The 19,630-nt window shown below is 40.1% G+C and overlaps 2 protein-coding genes across 4 annotated transcripts in view; both read left to right on the top strand.

Moving 5' to 3' along the window:
* Positions 1-562: 562 nt before the first annotated feature.
* LOC116281001 (protein FAM50A) lies at positions 563-1,782 on the top strand. The gene has a single exon (XM_031679199.2). The coding sequence runs from the start codon at positions 616-618 to the stop codon at positions 1,633-1,635; it is 1,020 nt and encodes a 339-aa protein (XP_031535059.2). The 5' UTR covers positions 563-615; the 3' UTR covers positions 1,636-1,782.
* Positions 1,783-12,597: 10,815 nt separating this feature from the next.
* Positions 12,598-19,630, top strand: part of ZFYVE1 (zinc finger FYVE-type containing 1) — a 40,937-nt gene continuing 33,904 nt past the window's right edge. The window contains exons 1-2 of one of the 3 annotated variants that reach the window (XM_031679195.2): positions 12,598-12,780; positions 14,133-15,064. In XM_031679195.2, the coding sequence (XP_031535055.2) occupies positions 14,552-15,064 (513 nt within the window). In that variant the 5' untranslated portion in view covers positions 12,598-12,780; positions 14,133-14,551. Of the gene's footprint in view, positions 12,781-13,020; positions 13,132-14,132; positions 15,065-19,630 lie in introns of those variants that run through there. The other 2 variants (XM_006206900.4, XM_072963362.1) reach the window with 2 other exon arrangements.

Genomic DNA, 19,630 nt, shown 5'->3' with positions numbered 1-19,630 from the left:
TAGAACTACCATAGGATCCAGCAATTTCACTTCTGGATATTTATTCGAAGAAAATTAAAACATTAATTCAAAAAGATATATGCACCCCCATGTTCATCGTAGTGTTATTTATGATAGTCAAGATATGGAAACAACCTAGATGTCCATCACTGGATGAATGGATAAAGAAGATGTGAATGAAATATTATTCAGTTATAAAAATAATGAAACCTTGCCATTTGTGACAACATAGATGGACCTTGTGTGCATTATGCTAAGTGAAGTAAGTCAGACAGAGGAAAACAAATACTATATGCCTTCACTTTTATGTAGAGTCTGAAAAACAAAAGAAAACAAAACCAAGCTCAAAGATGCAGAGAACAGATTGGTAGTTTCCAGAGGTGGAGTTTGAGGGTGGGTAGAATGATGAAGGTCCAAAGGTACAAACTTCCAGTTATAAAATAAATAAATCATGGGGATGTAATATACAACATTGTGACTATAGTAAATAATACTGAATTACATATTTGAAAGTTTAAAATAAATCTTAAACTTTCTTATTACAAGAAAAAATTGTAGCCGCGGCTCCTGAGATTTGGCCAGGCCCTTGTCGCCTTCGCTGTCGCCGCCGCCGCCATGGCTCAGTACAAGGGTGCAGCGAGCGAGGCGGGCCGCGCCATGCACCTGATGAAGAAGCGGGAGAAGCAGCGCGAGCAGATGGAGCAAATGAAGCAGAGGATCGCCGAGGAGAACATCATGAAATCCAACATTGACAAGAAGTTCTCTGCACACTATGACGCCGTGGAGGCAGAGCTCAAGTCCAGCACCGTGGGTCTGGTGACTCTGAATGACATGAAGGCGAAGCAGCAGGCACTGGTGAAGGAGCGGGAGAAGCAGCTGGCCAAGAAGGAGCAGTCGAAGGAGCTGCAGCTGAAGCTGGAGAAACTGCGAGAGAAGGAGCGCAAGAAGGAGGCCAAGCGGGAGATCTCCAGCCTGTCCTTTACACTGGAGGAAGAAGAGGAGGCAGGCGAGGAGGAGGAAGAGGTGGTCATGTATGAGGAGGAGCTGGAAAGGGAAGAGGTCACCACAAAGAAGAGGAAACTGGGGAAGAATCCAGATGTGGACACCAGCTTCCTGCCTGACCGAGACCGGGAGGAGGAGGAGAATCGGCTCCGGGAAGAGCTCCGGCAGGAGTGGGAAGCCAAGCAGGAGAAGATCAAGAGCGAGGAGATTGAAATCACGTTCAGTTACTGGGATGGCTCTGGACACCGGCGAACAGTCAAGATGAAAAAGGGCAACACAATGCAGCAGTTCCTGCAGAAGGCACTGGAGATCCTGCGCAAAGACTTCAGTGAGCTCAGGTCAGCAGGAGTGGAGCAGCTCATGTACATCAAGGAGGACCTAATCATACCCCACCACCACAGCTTTTACGACTTCATTGTCACCAAGGCACGAGGAAAGAGTGGGCCTCTCTTTAACTTCGATGTTCACGACGATGTGCGGCTGCTCAGTGACGCCACAGTGGAGAAGGATGAGTCGCATGCAGGCAAGGTGGTGCTGAGGAGCTGGTATGAGAAGAACAAGCACATTTTCCCCGCCAGCCGCTGGGAGCCCTACGACCCCGAGAAGAAGTGGGACAAGTACACGATCCGGTGAAGGTGGAGGTGCACGGTCCCCCTTTCCCCGCGGCTCCAGGACTCTGGGCACCTGGCCCTCTCTCTGAGACAGGATGGGCCAATCATCTGCTGCCCCGGCGCTGTCATTACTGCTTTTTTCTTTTATGATAAAGAAACGTCCATGTCAGTTGGAGCACCTGCACTGTTTCATTGAAAAAAATTTTTTTATCGAGATAAAACTCGCATAATGTGAAATTCACCATTTTGACCACTGGCAAATGTACCATTCAGGGTTGTTTAGTACATTCACACTGTTGTGAGTCACCCCAAAAGGAGACCCCACATCTGTTAGCAGTACCCCCCAGCCCCTCACACCCCCAGACTACTTTCTGTCTGGATGGATTTGCCTGTTCTGGAAGTTTCGCATAAATGGAATGATATGAAAAAAAAAAAAAAGAAAAAATTGTAACTATATATGGTGATGGATATTAACTAGTCTTATTGTGGTGCTTATTTTGCAGTGTATACAAATACTGAATCATTATGTCACACACCTGAAACTAATATAATGTTATATGCCAATTATACCTCAGTTTTAAAAAATGACTTGGGAGATGTTGTCTCTTCCATTTTCTAGAAGAATTTGTGTGGAATTGTGTAGAATTAGTATTGCTTCTTCGTTAAGTGTTTGGTAGAATCCAGCCGCAAAGCCATCTGGGCTTGGAATTGTCTTTGTGGGGAGGTTTTAAACTAAAATTCAACTTAATGGATAAAGGGTTATTTAGGTTGTTTCTCCTTGAGTCACGTTTGGCAGTTTGTGTCCTTTAAGGAATTCGGCCATTTCTTACAAGTAGTAAATTTATTGACATAATGTTATTAATAATATTTCTTTATTATTATTTTATTGTATATAGGATTTATAATGGTTTTCTTCCATTTCATAATGGTTTCTGTGTGTTTTCTTTTTCTTTTTTCTTTTTTTGTTAAGTCTAGATATAAATTTATCTTTTAAAAATCCTTTCAAGGAAACGTCTTTTGGATTATTTTCTCTTTTGTTTTCTATGTCATTGATTTCTGCTCTGATCTGAATTATTTTCTTCTCCCTGTTTATTTTGGATTTAACTTGCTCTTGTTTCCTAACATCATAAGATGGTAGCTTAAATAACTGCTTTGAGACCTTTATTCTTTCTGAGACAAGCATTATATTCTACCAATTTCTCTCTAAGCATTGTGTTTATTTCTTGATTTTTCATTTTCATTTAGTCCAGAACTTTCTAATTTCCCTTGTGGCTTCTTTGACCAAAGCATTGTTTAGAAGTGCATTATTTAATTTCCAAATATTTGCGGATTTTTCAGATATATTTCAGTTATGTATTTCTAGTTAATTCCATTGTGGTCAGAGAAAATATTTTATATGACTTCAATACTTCTAAATTTATTGGGACTTGTTTTATTGTCCAACAGAATTTAGCTTGATGAGTATCCTGCAGGCACTTGAAAAGAATGTGTATTCCACTGTTGCTGGGTAATGTCACTATGTCAAGTTGGTTGATAATGTTATTCACATCTTCCATATCCTTACTGATTTCCTTCCTATTTTTTGTGTCAATTATTGACAGTGATATAAAAATTTCCAACTCTATTTGTGGATTTGTCTATTTCTCCTTTCAATTCTTTCAATTTTTGCTATCTATCTGTCTATCTATCTACACACACATATATAGAAGTATAGTTGATTTACAATGTTGTGTTAGTTTCTGGTATACAGTATAGTGATTCAGTCATACATATTATATTTTTCCATATTCTTTTTCATTAAAGGTTATTATAAGATATTGAATATAGTCCCCTGTGCTATACAGAAGAAATTTATTTTTTTGATCTATTTTTGTATATAATGGCTAACATTTGCAAATCTCAAACTCCAAAATTTATCGCTTTCCACCCCCTTTGCCCCAGTAACTGTAAGATTGTTTGCTATATCCGTGGGTCTGTTTCTGTTTTGTAGATGAGTTCATTAGCATCTTCTTTTTTTCTTTTTTTAGATTCCACATATGAGTGATATCATATGGTATTTTTCTTTCTCTTTCTGGCTTACTTCACTTAGAATGATGATCTCTAGGTCCATCCATGTTGCTGCAAATGGCATTATTTTATTCTTTTTAAAGGCTGAATAGTATTCCACTGTATAAGTATACCACAATTTCTCTATCCAGTCATCTGTCAATAGACATTTAGGTTGCTTCCGTGCCTTGGCTATTGTTTATAGCACTGCTATGAACATTAGTATGCATGTATCTTTTGAAATTAGAGTTCCCTCTGGATATATGCCAGGAGTGGGATTGCTGGATCATACATATGTCTTTTTTTAGTTTTCTGAGGAATCTCCATACTGTTTTCCATAATGGAAACTACAAACTACATTCTGTGGGTTTACAGGTTTCAATAAATTTGGAAAACTTTTGGCCATTTATTTCTTGAAATATTTTCTGTCCTCTCTCTTTCTCTCCTTTCCTTTTGTGATATCAATACATGAGATTGCTTGATACTGTTCTGCAGATTGCTGATGTTCTGTTCATTTTTTTTCAGTCATTTTTCTTCCAGTGTTTCATTTTCAGAACCTTCTATGGCTATGTTTCCCCTGACTCCGCCCTGTAGTGTTTAATCTATTGTTAATCCTACATGGTGTATCTTTCATTTGAGATAGTGTATTTTTAATTTCTAGAAGTTCAATTCGCTCTTTCTAAAAATATATATATATATGTGTGTGTGTGTATATATATATATTTATATATACTTCTCATGCTTTTCTCTGGCTTCTTGAGTGAATGGAGGATATTTGTCATAACTATTTTAATGTCCTTGTCTGCTAATTCTGTCTCCTGTGTCATGTTTGGTTCTGTTTTTGTTCATTGATTTTTCTCCTGCGTATAGCTCAGATTTTCTTGCCTCTTTGCCTATCTGGTAATTTTTTATTGGATGCCAGATATTGTGAATAGCCTATGTTGTTACTTACTGGATTTTGTTTGATTTCTTAATGCACATTGGACTTTGTTATAGGGTACAGTTAAGTCATTTGGAATTTGTTTGATCCTTTTCATGTTGCTTTTTAAACTTTGTTAGCCTAGGTCCAGGGCAGCCTAGGCTAATTTGACCTCATTACTAAGGCAAAATCTTTCTGAAGTCTCTTGGATGTCTCAATTATTTATTTATTTATTTTTGGATGTCTCAGTTATTAAAAAGTCTTTCCACTCTGCTGGTGGGAACATAAAATATCCAGGCCCTGTGTGAGTTGTAGGAATTGTTCTATTCCCCCTGACTCCTTTTCCCAGCCTCAAGTAGTTTCCTCATATTCTCACACAAAGACTTGCATAGGACCTGTCTATGGATCTCCTGAGTTCTGAGAAGTTCTCTCTTCTCTTGCATTTTCCATTTTCCTCTGTAAATCCTAGTTCTCATAACCTCCACATACTCTGAACTATGTCTCGTCGACAAAGTGAAACTGCTGGGATCACTTTGGGTTTCCCCTCCCCACACTGCAGCTGGAAACTCTCTCCAGGTAGTAACACTGGGGCAAGGCTCACCTCATTTGTTTCTCTTTTTTCCGAGATCAATGTCTTTTGCTGCCTGATGTCTAATGTCTCAGAATCATCATTTCATATATTTTGCCTAGTTTTCTATTTGCTTAAGGTTGGGGGGTGGGTAAATCTGGTTTATGTTACTTCATTATGGCCAAAAGCCATCATTGAATTTTAAAGATTAATTATTGCAATTTTTTCCCCTAAAAGTTTTGCCTGGTCATTTTTCATGTCATAATTTCTTGCTAGTTTTATCAAACCATTTCAATGTTTCTCCGTATATAATTAATATATTTGATAATTAAAATAACTAAGAGTCTCAGGGGTAAAAATTTCTTGCTTCTTACTGATTCTTATTCATTGGGACTTATTCTCTAGCTTATATTTAGCTTAAGATCATCTGTGATAATACTTAAGAGCTTGGGTTGAGGTTGCTTTCCTCCAGAGAGTATTTCATTTGTACTTGCTGTGTGCCAAATTGCACTACCAGCCTGGGGTCACTTCAATTCAAACCTCAGACTGGTAAAACTATGATGATAAAACTATGTTTAAAAATTCTAAGAAACTTTTATGACAATTATCATTATTATAAAATAGTCCACCTGGAGTCACACACACTGACAGGTTTCTTTTTTTCCTCCCTTTGCTGGCAGGTAAATTGCTTTTCTTTCCCACCCTTTGACGCCAAGCTTTCTTTTTCAAGGGCTGTCTTTTATTGTCCAGAGTTTAGCCAGTCTCCTGTTCTTCTCCATAGTTATTAGTTATCAAGACTCTAGGATAGTTCCCCAGGGCTTCCCCACTAATTTACCACGTTGGGGTTTTTAACTTTCTTTCTTTACTTTCTCTTTTTAACACTTGGGGAGTCCTCTTATTTTCTTGTCAGTTTAATAATGCATTTAAATGTATATTTGTTGTAGTTGATCCAACATCTGAGTACTCTGCTACACAAGTCTTTTTAGAATGCCATGTCAGGCATACTTAGGGAAATGGAAGTCTCATTCTGAATTCCAAACTGTTCTTTCTTCCTTCCTTCCTTCGTTTCTTTATGGTTACTCTTGACTCGGTCCACGGTCACACCACTGATTTAACGAATGTCTCAACAACACTTACACAACAGGCATCTCTCTAAACATAGAAAAGAGATTACAGGTAGAGCACACTCTCAGTTGCAAATTCTGCTCTATTCACTGCTTTTGGATGTCAATTCTAAATTCCCCGGGCAGAGATTCTGACTGGCACAGCTGGGGATCAGGCTGATACAATACAAATGTGATTGGTCTGGGCCCATCTCTGTGGGTTAGAGTGGCCTTTTCCAGAGAAAGAGAAAATTATGCACTGAGAAGTTACTTTGGAAGGTATCTATTTTACCTTTTCTATCTACTACAGAGCTTCAAAAGAGTTCATCATTATGCAGGTCCAAATGACATAACTGTCTTAGCTTTAGTAGTAAAAATAAAGGGACAATGTTTAAACACTGCCTGAATTCCTATGTTGAGTATAACTTTTGGTCATATTTTTGGTTTATTCTCTCAACTCATGGAATGGTCCACATGGGCTTTCTAGTACCTTTTTCACAGAGAAAAAGTTTTTAATTTGATGAGGTCTAATTTTATCAATTTTCTCTTTTATGAATTATGCCTTTGGTGTCTTGTCTAGGAGCTCTTCACCTAGCCTAGGCCTCGAAAATTTTCTCATATGTATTCTTCTTAAGGTTTTATAGTTTTGCATTTTACATTTAAATCTATGATCAATTCTGAATTAATCTTTGTGTAAGGTATGAGGTTCAGGTTGAAGTTAAATTTTTTGTGTGCCTATTTTTTGTCCAATTACTTCAGCACCATCCTTCCTTTAGGACAGAGGAGAGATTATCCTTCTGATACTGGATTGCTTTTGCAGCTTTGTCAAAAATTAGTTGCGTGGATTTCTCAAAGCTGAGAAATAGAGAAGGAAACAAGGCCCTGAGCATGTTATTTGACTCCAAGATTGAGATTTGGCTGAAACTATAATTGCCAGATTGTTCAGTTATGTGAGGCAATACACTTTTTAAAAATTAATTAATTTTTATTTGTGACTGAATTTGAACTTTACTTACATCCATGAAATACATCACTTTTCTTCTTTTTTTAAAGTATACTTTTATTTATTTTCCTTGTCAAAAATTATATTTCTTTCATTAATTAAGGTAGTCTGATTTGCAATTTCTGCCTTAACTACTGGAAGAAGAATATAGCTCATAGGTTAGTGGACTCAGATATAATCTGATGAAATATATTATCATATTAAAAAAAAAACTACCAACCAGAGCAGAGTAAGTCATCCATTTAAGAATAGAAAAAGCGGGGGAGGGTATAGCTCAGTAGTAGAGTACATGACTAGCATGCATGAGGTCCTGGGTTCAATCCCCAGTACCTCCATTAAGAATAAATATATAAATGTAATTACCTCCCCCTCCAAAAAAAGACAAATAAGCAAAGTATAGAAAAAGCAAGAGGGAGGGTATAGGTCAGTGGTAGAGTGTGTACTTAGCATTCTGGGTTTAATCCCCATTACCTCCATTAAAAAAAATAGAAATAAATAAAAATAAATAAATAAACCTAATTACCCATCCCCCAGGAAAAGAAAAAAAAAAGAATAGAAAAAACAAACCACCCTACTCCCCTGAAAAAACCCAAACCCAATCAGACAAACAAACAAACAAAAAAAATGGAACAAGCAAAGTCCTCTTGGTAAAATACAGGATTGCCTGCTTTGGACACTTGTTATTTTGTGGTCCAACATCCAACCTCCTTTCCTATTTGGAGATAATCTGCCAGTATGTCATGTCTCCTACTCCAGAACTCAAGAGAAAAATATCCTCCCTCTCCACTTCCCTTATATTCAGGCCATAAATATGTGATCCGTGTGAGACAGTAGATTCTTCTTATCAGAATTATGAATCTTGAGAGTGATATAAAAATGCAGAGACAGTTAAGAAATTATTCACAGCACCACTGCTGTATTAGTTATCTGTTGCTGTTATAACAAATTACCACAAACTTAGTCGCTTTAAACAACCATAATAGATTTTTTATCTTATAGTTTTATAGGTCAGGATGCAGGCCTCACTGGGCTAAAATCCAGGTGTTGGCTAGACTGTGTTCCTTTCTAAGCCTATAGGGGAAAATCTGTTTCCTTGCCTTTTCTAACTGCAAGAGGCCTCATGGTATTCCTTGGCTCATGGCACCCTTTCTCCATCTTCAAAGTCAGCAACTCTGAATCTTTCTTTCATTGTATCTGTCTTTGACCACAGCTGGGAAAATTCTCTGCTCTGTGAGTAGATTGGACGCACCTGGAAAACCCAAGATAGTCTTTCTATCTCAAGGTTCTTAACCCTTAGTCACATGTGCAAAGTCCCTTTTGCCATGTAATGTAACAGTAGTACGGATCCCCACAGTGATCAGAATATGGATATATTTGGGAGACCATTATTCTAACTACCACAGTTGCCATCATTGAGAGTGCAGTGATGGCAGCAGCATAGAGAGTGGAGTGGAAAAGTCTTCAGTGGAGACCAAATGATGCTGTCCCACCCTGACGGCCTATGGTGAGAATTTGGTTGTGATTCTTGCTAATTGCCTCCCTTGACTAGTTTTTGAGCCAGGTTTTCCAAACATCTCAACAAGATTCTAAGATACCTAATAGCCTCCAATAAAATAACTTTCTTCTTAAATTATTCAGAGCGAATTTCCAGGCTCTGTCTTAGTGGATAGCCATGTAATGTAGAGCAGAAAGGTAACTTTAGAGGAATTCAGTTATTCTGGCTCCATTGGCAAAGACCATTTCTATACATGTTAGCCTTTTACCATAAATACTCAGTTGATTTGACTGCTTTCCTCTTGTTCTGATTCTATACTCCTCAAGCACCTTTTCAATAGGCTTCTCCTATAGGACTATTATCATGGGAACAAACATGCTGTGTTAATTTTGAGCATTCTGGTCTGGGTAACAGTAATATCTAATTGTAAACTATTGGATTAGTATCCCCAGGCTGGTAAGCCTAGTTAGTTAGTAGGTGTCTACCCCTAAGAAATTGATCCATCTAGAATAAGATCAAATTTCTATGTTTGCAAGGCTAGTTGGATCTGGGCTCTGACAAATCCACTCCTCCTATTTTTTTATCTGGGGGATGTAATTAGGTTTTTTTTGTTTTTTTTTTAATGGACGTGCTGGGAATTGAACTCAGGAACTCATGCATGCTAAGCATGGACTCTACCACTGTGGGCTCTGACACATTTAGGGAGGAAATGAGTGCTATCCCTTAGCACCATTTGGGAAACAGACTTAGCTTAATCCATACTGGGTAACTGGATATAGCCACGTGAATTTGGGAGTGTGTATTTTAATAGCTAAAGACCAATGTGTGTGTGTGTGTGTGTGCGCGCGCGCGTGTGTGTCTGTTTGTAGTGAGGACTCCCTTTAAGGGAGAGGCTGAAGGGGCAAAACTGGAAACCTGCCTTCTACTTGTTTTGTATGTCCTGTTGTGGTTAAGAACTTTAAAATGCTGTGTTGAATGACTTCAGAAAATTATTAAGTCCAAGAGCTTGGTTTGCTTATGTTGTAGATTCTACTTTCATGTCACTTTTTACTTTATTCTTTTTTTAATTTAAATTTTTAAATTGTATTTTTTATGGTGAAATATACAAGGGAAAGTACAAAAGACATTGTAAATGGTTTAAAGCTAAAGTATCAAGTGAACGTTGGTGCAATCACCACCAAGGTCAAGAGTAGAATACTGCCAACAAATACCCAGATGTCCACCATGTGCCCTGATCATATTGGCTCCCTCCTTGAACTAACCACTAGCTGGACTGTTCCTTTTTTGTGTGTAATGACTCATAATATGGAAAACTGGCCCATCCTACTGGAAACAATGAAAAATGTTGGTAAAATAGTGAAGAGTCAAGAAGATGAGGAATTATTACACCAAAATCTAGAGGAAGGCAGGATCCAGAGAGTAAGTAGAGCAATGATATAACTTTTACCCCAGGGTATGTGTCTCACTTGAGAACTTAAACTCATTTTTTTCTAGGCATACAGGGCAATTGGAACAGAAGACTAAGTCCAGGGCCTGGTAGAAGGGAGAAGTCTAGGGAAGGGAGGGTGTAGCTCAGTGGTAGAGCACATGTTTAGCAAGCATGAGGTATTGGGTTCAATCCCCAGTACCTCCATTAAAAATAAACAAATAAATAAATCTAATTACCTCCCCCTCAAGAAACTGACCAAAAAATTAAGAAAAATAAAAAAAGAAGGGAGAAGTCTAAAGCTGGGATCTTAGAGGGCTCTTGTTTCAGTGTAGGGGTGAATTGCAAGTAAACACACCCCGACTTAGACTGTAAAGAAAGTTGTCTCAGAAAGGGAGATTGTGGGGAGCTGCACAGGGAGTACCGGACCCATAAGCCAGCCCTTCCAGGGTGGGATATGTAGCCTAAATATACATCTCCTCGTGGTTTAAAAGAAAATCCCAAACAATGATAGTTTAAAGTGGTCTCTACTGGCAGAAGCAAAACTAAATCCTCTCTGGAGGAATGAACCTTTATCCTGGCCTTCATAATTCCCACAAATAATTTTCCAAGGAAAATGTAGCTAATAGTGAAAAATAACTAAGCACAGAAAAAATGAGAATGAGTAAAACCATCTGAAAACAAACAAATCTGATAATTCCAATGATCTACTAAAGAAATAAAAGTAAACTAGTTTTTTAAAATTATTATTAACAGATTGCACTTAAATAGTAAAAAATTTCAAGAATATAAGTTGTTTAAATGAAGTCTTTCTTCTTCCTCATCGTAGTTACACTCCTTGGAGGCAACCATTTTCTATACTTTTAGGGGTTCTTATTTTAACTTAAAAAATGTACCTTAAAATGGGCATGTTGGCTTTAACAAGGATTAAATGTCATTTTGTTCTCAGGATATATTAGTATCCTTATTTTATGATTAGGGGTATGAAGCAAACTATTAAGGCTCCAAAAAGTTATAGTGGTAGGTTAGGAACCAAACCTTCCAGGAAACTTTTATGGCATGCTAGCCAGTACCAAGAGCCTAGCTCAAGACCTGTTATCTTAATTTCCTTTCTAAAATCCATCTTTTCCTCTTCTCTATTAAAAACTTTGAAGTTTTAAAGTGCTATAGGTAGCTTAGCTCTTCATATTCTGGTTTGTGATGTGGCATTTCTCAGCCATGTTGTGCTGTTAGTCCCACTGTTGGCTATTTGCCCAGTCTTGAAAACATAATTTTCAGCAATATTACCTTCATACATAGCTTATTCCTTATTATGTAGATTTGGTTTTCTTATTGGTCTAGTTATGTCCCTTGAATCATAAGGTAAAAAATCATCTCTTTTTAAGTCAGGGGATTGGTTCTTGTCCCGGCTTTGTAAATAACTTGCTGCATGACCTTGGCAAGTCACTTAACCTTCGTTTTCTCTCCTGGGTTAACAATGATCAAGATAGAATTACAGACTATTAGAATTGGTAGGGACCTCAGAGGTTAAACCATATAATCCTTTTATTTCATGGAGAGTTTGTGTGATTTACCCAAGTGCTTTCTAGAACAAGCACCCAGTCTTCAGCATCTCAGATCAGTGCTCTTTACATCAGGCGTTCTTTTAGTGTTGTTCTAAGAAACAAACGGAAAAAAAAAGACAAACCAAAAAACAATACCAAACAAAGAGTGAAAGCACTGAACAAATATAAGACCATTTACAAAAAGCCAGATAAGTGTTAACCATTAGCCTGTATTGTGGCCTGAAAGCTTACCTGAATAAATGTACCAAGATGATTTAAAATTCTAAAGTTCTTAAAGTATGTAGGAAAGGTCAGAAAAATGAATGAATGGAGAAAAAATTAATAGTTGGCTTGGAGAATACTTTGAAGGGAAAACAAAACTCTCACAAGACTACTTATATTCTCTTTTAAATGCTTTCTGGTCTTTCCTTAGTTGAAGGTGAAATTGGCTAAGTGGACACTGCCTGTTTTTATCCATTTCTAAAAGAATGATGTGCAATAAGGGTTACTTGCCTCTCCTCTACTACATATTACAGCAGTTCTCTAATACAGCGCCACTCCTTCTCAGGCCACTACCCAAAACAACGCGCAGAAACCTGCGGAAAACACAGTCAGGGCAAAAACTCCAAGTCCCAAAATGCTCGAAGGCCTGTTTCTGCCGCCTTCTCGCAAGAGCAGTCTCTTTAGTACTGGGAGTTGTAGTTACTCAGGGGCTTCACTTCCAGGGTGTTGGGGAAAACCCACCTTCGGAGAACTACAATTCCCAGGAAGCTGTGCGCGCAACTCTCCGCCCTCGCTGGCGTCAGGCTCCACCCCTCCCGCTCCTCCCTCTCTGGGCTGCACCGCTCACGCCTTCCTGTTAGTCGGAGCTGGGAGAAGTTCACTCGAATCAGCTGATCCTAACTGACAACAGGAGGAGAGGAAGCCCGGAAGGCAGCGAAGGAGGTGGGGGGCGGAGATGGAGATGAGGATGGATCCGCCGGTGCCCTGAGGGACAGCCCCCGCCTCCACCGGCGCCCTGCGGTCCCCCGACGCCGCCTCGCTGCAGCAGAGCTGCTCCATGGTGGGGTCCCCCGGCCGCCGCGGGCGGGGAGGGAAGGGCACGGCCCTGCGCCGGGCCAGCGATAGCCCTGGAGCTCCCTCTGCCCCGGGGAGGAAGGGGGGGCAGGAGCGGCTGGGGTGGGGGTGGGGTGGTATAAACAATGGATTCGGCTCTGGCCTCTGCCAGCGTAGGGGGGATTTGGGGGGACCTTCTTTGTTCTTAGACTCTGCTACTGCCCCTCGGGTTGTAGTGGTGTTGTCTGGGAGGAAGGAAGGGTGAGGAATCCTCGGCTGGAGAGAGGCGTCGGGGTTGGGAGCCCGCGTGGGCAGATGGTTTGTTTGGTCAGGTGGGCGGTGAGGTATCTTTTTGAAGGTTGGTTTCATATTTTTTTCAGTTGTGACAAATTTTGATTTTCGTTTCCGTTGTGGGAGCTGGTTGGGCACATCTGTAGTTAGGGTGTAAATAGGGTCTCCTAGTCACTCCCTTAGCCTTCCTTGTTTATCTAAAAATAAGATTGGTGGATTGATTACTGTAGGGGAAGAGTGAATACCTGAAAGGAGGGCTTTACATTTCCTTGTGGAGTGTTAGAATGGGTGTCAAGGCTAAGGGGAATTAGAGATATAATTGTAGAAGTGACAAAATCCCCAGTTATCTTTTTTCTTTCTTTTTTTTGGAAGTTATTTTTAAGTTGGATTTTGAGTGACAAAGAAAAATTATTTGCTTTAACTCACTGCAGGCCTGGCTTTGCTGTGGGCCTTAGTGGAGGAATTCTGTCTCCTGTTGCTCCCTTTTTTTGCACTTAGAGGAAAGGACAAAAGGAAGTACAATAATTGTTTTTAAACATGGAATGGTGACTCTTGTTTCCAGGTTTAGAGTCCTTAATAGGCATCTTTCTAGCATCGAAACAATCCAGTTACAAGGGTAACTGTATCTGCCCAGGACTTTGATGGAGCTAAAATTTATTATTCTTCTTTAGCTTTTTATAAGTGTTTTTCTTCACCTTTCCCAGTTATGGGGTGCAGGTCGGGGTGCAGAGGTTTGTCCCTCCAAAAACTATTTGCTTATTAGTGCTTGTGATTCTGAATTTAATAACTGAATGAACAGAGAATTTCTGTCTGGGAAATAAATCGACAAAGTCTCTTAAATGCCTTGAGCCTAGAGGTGGTGGTTGTTTTTAAAAGGAGGAGCCATAACCACAATTTTGAGAAGAAATTTCTAGGATCAGAATGAGCCAGCATAAGTTTTACAATCAAGAATGAGATTTCTCTGAGGAGTTTTGACCTCATATTTAATCACAACCTTTCTTTCTTTTTTTTTTTAAGGTGCACTGCTGTTTTTAGATGAGTGAAATCCTTTTCCTTCTTTTATTCTAGGTATCCCCTGAAATAGTGACTTGAGGCTGGATTATATTGCAAAGCTCCTGACCACTGTCTTTCATTACCAAGACCTTGTGGCTGAGGCCCAATTCATGAGTCCATCTCAGTGCACCCGTCAACTCTCTCTCAGATAGCCATAAAAGACCCTTTCAAGTTAATTTTGACCACGTATTTCCCTGCACTTTATGGAGGATGAAACTATCAAACCAAATCAACGTTGCTGCTGATACAGGAGCATGGGAGGCAGAAAATTAAACATTTAAACAGTAATGAATGTGTGAAGAATTCTAACAGGACACTGAAGGTTTAAAAAATAATTTTTTAAAAAAAAGTGTTCAGTACCCTGTGGAAGTTCTGTGCAGTCTTCAGGCTCCCAGCTTTTGTCCTCACTTCTGGGGAAGGCCCAGGAACGTTATATGGTGGGTGATTTCCTTACCAGTCTGAATATGAGTGGCCAGACTTCCCCAGCAGAGAAGGGCCTGAATCCGGGGCTGATGTGCCAGGAGAGCTACACCTGCAGCGGGACTGAGGAAGCCGTGTTTGAGTGTGATGAGTGCTGCAGCCTGCAATGTGTCCGCTGCGAGGAGGAGCTCCATCGGCAGGAGCGCCTGAGGAACCATGAGCGGATCCGGCTCAAAGCAGGCCACGTCCCTTACTGTGACTCCTGCAAGGGCCCCAATGGGCATTCCCCAGGTGTGAAGCAGAGGGCGGTCGTGAGGTGCCAGGCCTGTAAAATCAACTTGTGCCTGGAGTGCCAGAAGAGGACTCATTCCGGGGGTAACAAACGGAGACACCCCGTTACTGTGTACCACGTCCCTGATGTCCAGGAGTTCCTGGAGGAAGAGGGGATGGATGAGGAGGCCAAGAGGAAGAAGATGACTGAGAAGGTTGTGAGTTTCCTCCTAGTAGATGAAAATGAAGAAATTCAGGTAAGCTCTTGGTTATGGCGGGGTTCCTGTGGTAAAGGAGCAGATCTGTTGTTGGCAGGTAGCTCTCAGGGAAAGTCCAGGAGGCGCTCACATTGTAATCACTGAACGAATGGCAAGACCCCTCAAAGCTTAAGTTGCATGGAGTCAGATTTAGTTACTTGCCAGCTGCATGACCTTGGGCTGAATTACTTTACCTCTCTGAGCCTTAGTTTTCTCATCTGTAAACTGGGGACAATGCCTCCTTCATTGGGTTGTAGTGAGGATAAAATGACTGTTTATAAAGCCTGTTACATAATAAGTGCTCAGTATGTGGTAGCTATTATTAGGATCATTATTAGGAAGAACTGATTTGGGACAGTTTTCTGAATGAGAGCACTTCGCCAAGTTGTAGATACATGCGAATGAGGAGGGACTGTGTGTGTGCAGGGAAAGAGACACTGACATTGGGTCCCATGGGAGTGCTAGGCAGTAAGTCAGAACCCTTCTAGCTCCATTTAGAGAGGCAGGTCTTAGAAAAGTGGCTTTCCATAAGCATAGGACCCTCTCCAGTTGGCCTCTCATTTCCATGTACTGGCTTCTGATCAGTAGAAGCCAGTAAGGGCATCTGGGATTACAGAAGGACGAGAGAATATTTGATCTGATTCTGAGTTGGGGAGAGGGTAGATTGTGATAGAAGTAGGTTGGGGAGATGGAAGTGTGTGGCAGGTAGGGGCGATTGGGGAAGGGCTGGTATAATGTTCATACTTTCCAGTGAAGGTAATATCATTAACGTCTACTTTCAAGTGAAGACTGTGTGAGTTCGCTTCACTTACAGGCTGTATAACCAAGGGCAGGTTAAACTCCCTGCCTCAGTTTCACTTTTTCATTGTGTAGTTGAGAAGATTCAGAGGTTAGGAATGGAAGTGGAAAGGCCCTTATCACAGGGCCTGGCGGGTAGAGTCCAGCACCAGGTCGTTGCGTTTGTCAGTATCGGGGAGGATTTGCGGCACATTGACTCAGTACTTTGAGCTGTGATGACTCCTCAAGTCTCCAGATTGGAGGAGTACCTCTCTAAGTTACCATTTGAGAACTCTAATTTCCCACTAAGTATTTTTCATCTGTCTATTTTCTCCTTAGATAAGATGATGGAAATGAATTGTGTCATGATTCCTATATACTTCCATCGTCAGCTGAATACTTGGCTGACACAGACTTCTCTTTCTTGGCTGAGAGGAACTAATAGTTATGGAAGAGTGACCCAGATCCCATGCTGCCTCCCTTGTTAGCGATAATGTCTTCATTATGGATTATGCTCTAATTGGGTGACAGGGTGGACTAAATATTTTATAAATGGAACACTTGGATTTGGATGATTCTTGTTGGTTTTGCCAGCAGTTCTCTTTAACGCCAGACTTTGGAAAGTCATACTTCGGATTGTTGTCACTTTAGTAAAGTGAGAGGCAGATTTGGGATGGACCAGTAACCCTCATGGGTATTGTGTCAGCACCAGGAAGTATTTTTTGAGGGAAGGAGGGTGTGTCTTGTTTTCTTTTTGTAAACACTGATACATATTCCTTAGCAGAATATTAGGAAAATATAAGGAAGTGTATTAAAGAAGACAGATCCCACTACCCAGAGATGATATTCGTCCATCTTTTTTCTTGTAGTACATAATATGTATACAATTGGGTCGTTTGTAGAGACTTCTGCCTTCATTAATATAGACCATTTTGTGGGAAATAACAGTTAATAATCGCAAGCAGCACTGGTTGGGACTAATGGATTAGACATAGAATTTTAGGTGGTGATTTGTTCTCATAGTCATAAGTGGAAAAATACTTTGAGAAAATATCAGATTCACTTTTCCAATGTGAATATCCAAAACAATTCGATGATTGTCTGATAGAAATCTTGATGATAAATTCAGCTAGTTTGTAAACTCCTGGAGAGCAGGACCGTGTCTTCTGCCCTGTATCTTGTATGATGGTAGGCATGTTGCCAGAGCGAAAAATACTTGTTGTTTGGTTGATGTCACATCTCAACTTCAGTTTTGTAAAAATGAGTATCACACCAATACTTAGTTAAAAAAAAACAAACAAACTAAAATCATAAAAATTGGCTTAGAGTGACAAGTTTCCCTCCTCCTCCATCCCGTTAGTCTCCTTTGTTAGAACAATCACCATTAACAGTTAATTGCAGAAAACCAAAAACAGTTAATTGCATGCCCTTCTAGATTTTTTTTCACATATATTTATGAATATACACACATCCTTTTTATTTTTCAACAAAAAGGAACCAGATATGCTTCCTGTTCTGTCCTTGGCTACAGAATACATCTTGTAGAATTTACCAGCACATTGAGGTCTACCTCATTATTTAAAGGCTGCCTAGTACTCTGTAGTACTCTGTTGAATGGTTTTTCTATAATTTTAGCCTATTAATGGATATTTGAGTTATTACAACCAGGAATGTATTGAATAGTCTATAAATCTATTTAGAAATGGAGTCATTTTGTCAAATGATACGTACATTTTAAATTTAGATCTATATTACCAAATTTCTGAACCTTATTTTCTTAGCTTCTGCAGTACTTCTGAGTCTCCCCTGGGTTCTGGTCTTGGCTCATCGTAGTTAAAATTTAAAGAGCTCTTACTGTGGTGCTTGGCACTCTTCTTAGCATTTGAACTCATTTAATCCTGATGACTTTGTGTATTAGTTTCTTACTGTTGCTGTAATAGATTAGCACAAATTTAATGGTTTAGGACAACGCAAATTTATTCTCTTATAGGTTGGAGGTCAGAAGTCCTAAAATGGGTTGATAGGGCTGTGTTCCTTCTAGAGGTTCTAGGGGAGAATTTGTCCTTTTCTTTTCTAGCTGAAGAGGCCTTTGGCGTACTCTGTTTTAGGGCCGCATCATCCAGTTTCAAAGCCAGCAGTGTAATATCTTCCAGTCGTTCTCTGTCTTCTTCTTCTGTTGTCACATTGCCTCTGTGTCTCTGGCCCTTCTGCCTGCCTCTTACGAGGATCCTTGTGGTTACATTGGACCCACTTGGATAATCCAGCATAATCCCCCCACCTCAAAGTCATTAATTCAGTCACATCTACAAAGCCTTTTTGCCCCATGAAGTGACATATTCTCAGTTTCTGTTCATTAGAATGCGAGGAGTGGGCAATTTCAGCCTACCACACCCCATGAAGGACGTTGTATGTCTTAGTCATCTGGGCAGCATAACATAGATGGGGTGGCTTATAGACAACAGAAGTTTATTTCTCACAGTTCTAGAGGCTGGGAAGTTGAAAATCATGGCGCCGACAGATTCAGTGGCTGATGAGGGCCTGTTTCATGACAGCTGTCTTCTCGACCTATCCTCACATTGCAGAGAGAAGCCTCTGGGTCTCTTTTATAAGGGTACTAATCCTACTCATGAGAACTCTATCCCTGTGTCCTCATCGCCTCTCAAAGGCCTTACCTCCTGATACCATCACATTGAGGGCTCGATCTCAACATAGGCATTTTGGGGGATACAAGCATTTTATCTGTAGCATTGTATTTTATAGATGAGGAGGACGCTGAAGCACAGAGAGACAAAGTGACTTGCCAAGAACAAGTTACAGGAAGTGGCAGAGGATTTGAGATCTAAGATCCTTGCTCTGTGACACTCCTGCATTCTCTCACCAAGTCATTTAAACTTGCTCATCAAACTTTATGGTCAATAGCAGCAGCTCAGCAGTTCCTCATCGCTGCTGGGAGGATCCAATGAAACAGCCCTGTATAAATGCCAGATGGTTATCACTGAAGAGCCCTTTCCTCATAGCAGCGAAGAGTCCGTGGTTTAGGACCCAGCTTTATTTTTCTTTCATGTTTCTAGTCATTTGTGGGTTTTGATTGTTTTCAGTTTAGTACATAGGGATTATTTTAGCTGCTTGTAGGCTTTTACTGTTATATGTGGTTCCCTCAAATGCTGTGGTCAAGAATCTTCTAAAATTTATCATTTACAATTTGAGTATTACTCAGTTTCTTTTGGAAAACCTGAAAGGACAAAAATACTCCCTGTTAGAGATGAAAATTTTATCGTTACCCTGTTGCCATTTGAGTGTATACTAGAGTGGTACATTTAAGGAGAAACTGATTTTTGCTCTCAGAAGCAGGAACTCGTTTGTGGCTCTTAAATGGATACATTTGGCCCTTGTAGGCAAAGACATTCATTCAGTCATCACATTTATTGAGTATATGTTATGTTGCCAGGCACTTTCTAGGTTCCAGGGACACATGGATAATAAGAGTTGGTCCCTGCTGTCATAGAGCCTACCATTCAAGTGAGGAAAGAAGAGTTCACACGTGTAAAACACACGAAAAGATGGTTCAGATGTATTATTAAGGAAGCGTGCCTGGGAAGTCACTTTTGCCAGATGGTCAGGGAAGTTTTTATTGTAGAGACGACTTTTAAGCTGAGACCTAATGGCTACTACTACCTGGGAAAATAGACCTCCAGACAGGAATGGGATCCAGAGCTGGTGGGTTGGCATATATGTGTGTGGGAAGGGTGCCAGTGTGGCCGGAGTGAGCTGGCGGAGAGTGGTAAGGAT

This window comes from Vicugna pacos, chromosome 6 (genome assembly GCF_048564905.1).
Source record: "Vicugna pacos chromosome 6, VicPac4, whole genome shotgun sequence".
In the NCBI taxonomy this organism is placed as follows: domain Eukaryota; kingdom Metazoa; phylum Chordata; class Mammalia; order Artiodactyla; family Camelidae; genus Vicugna; species Vicugna pacos.
The sequence above is the reverse complement of the archived record's forward strand: the minus strand, read 5'-3'. Positions and strand labels throughout refer to the sequence as shown.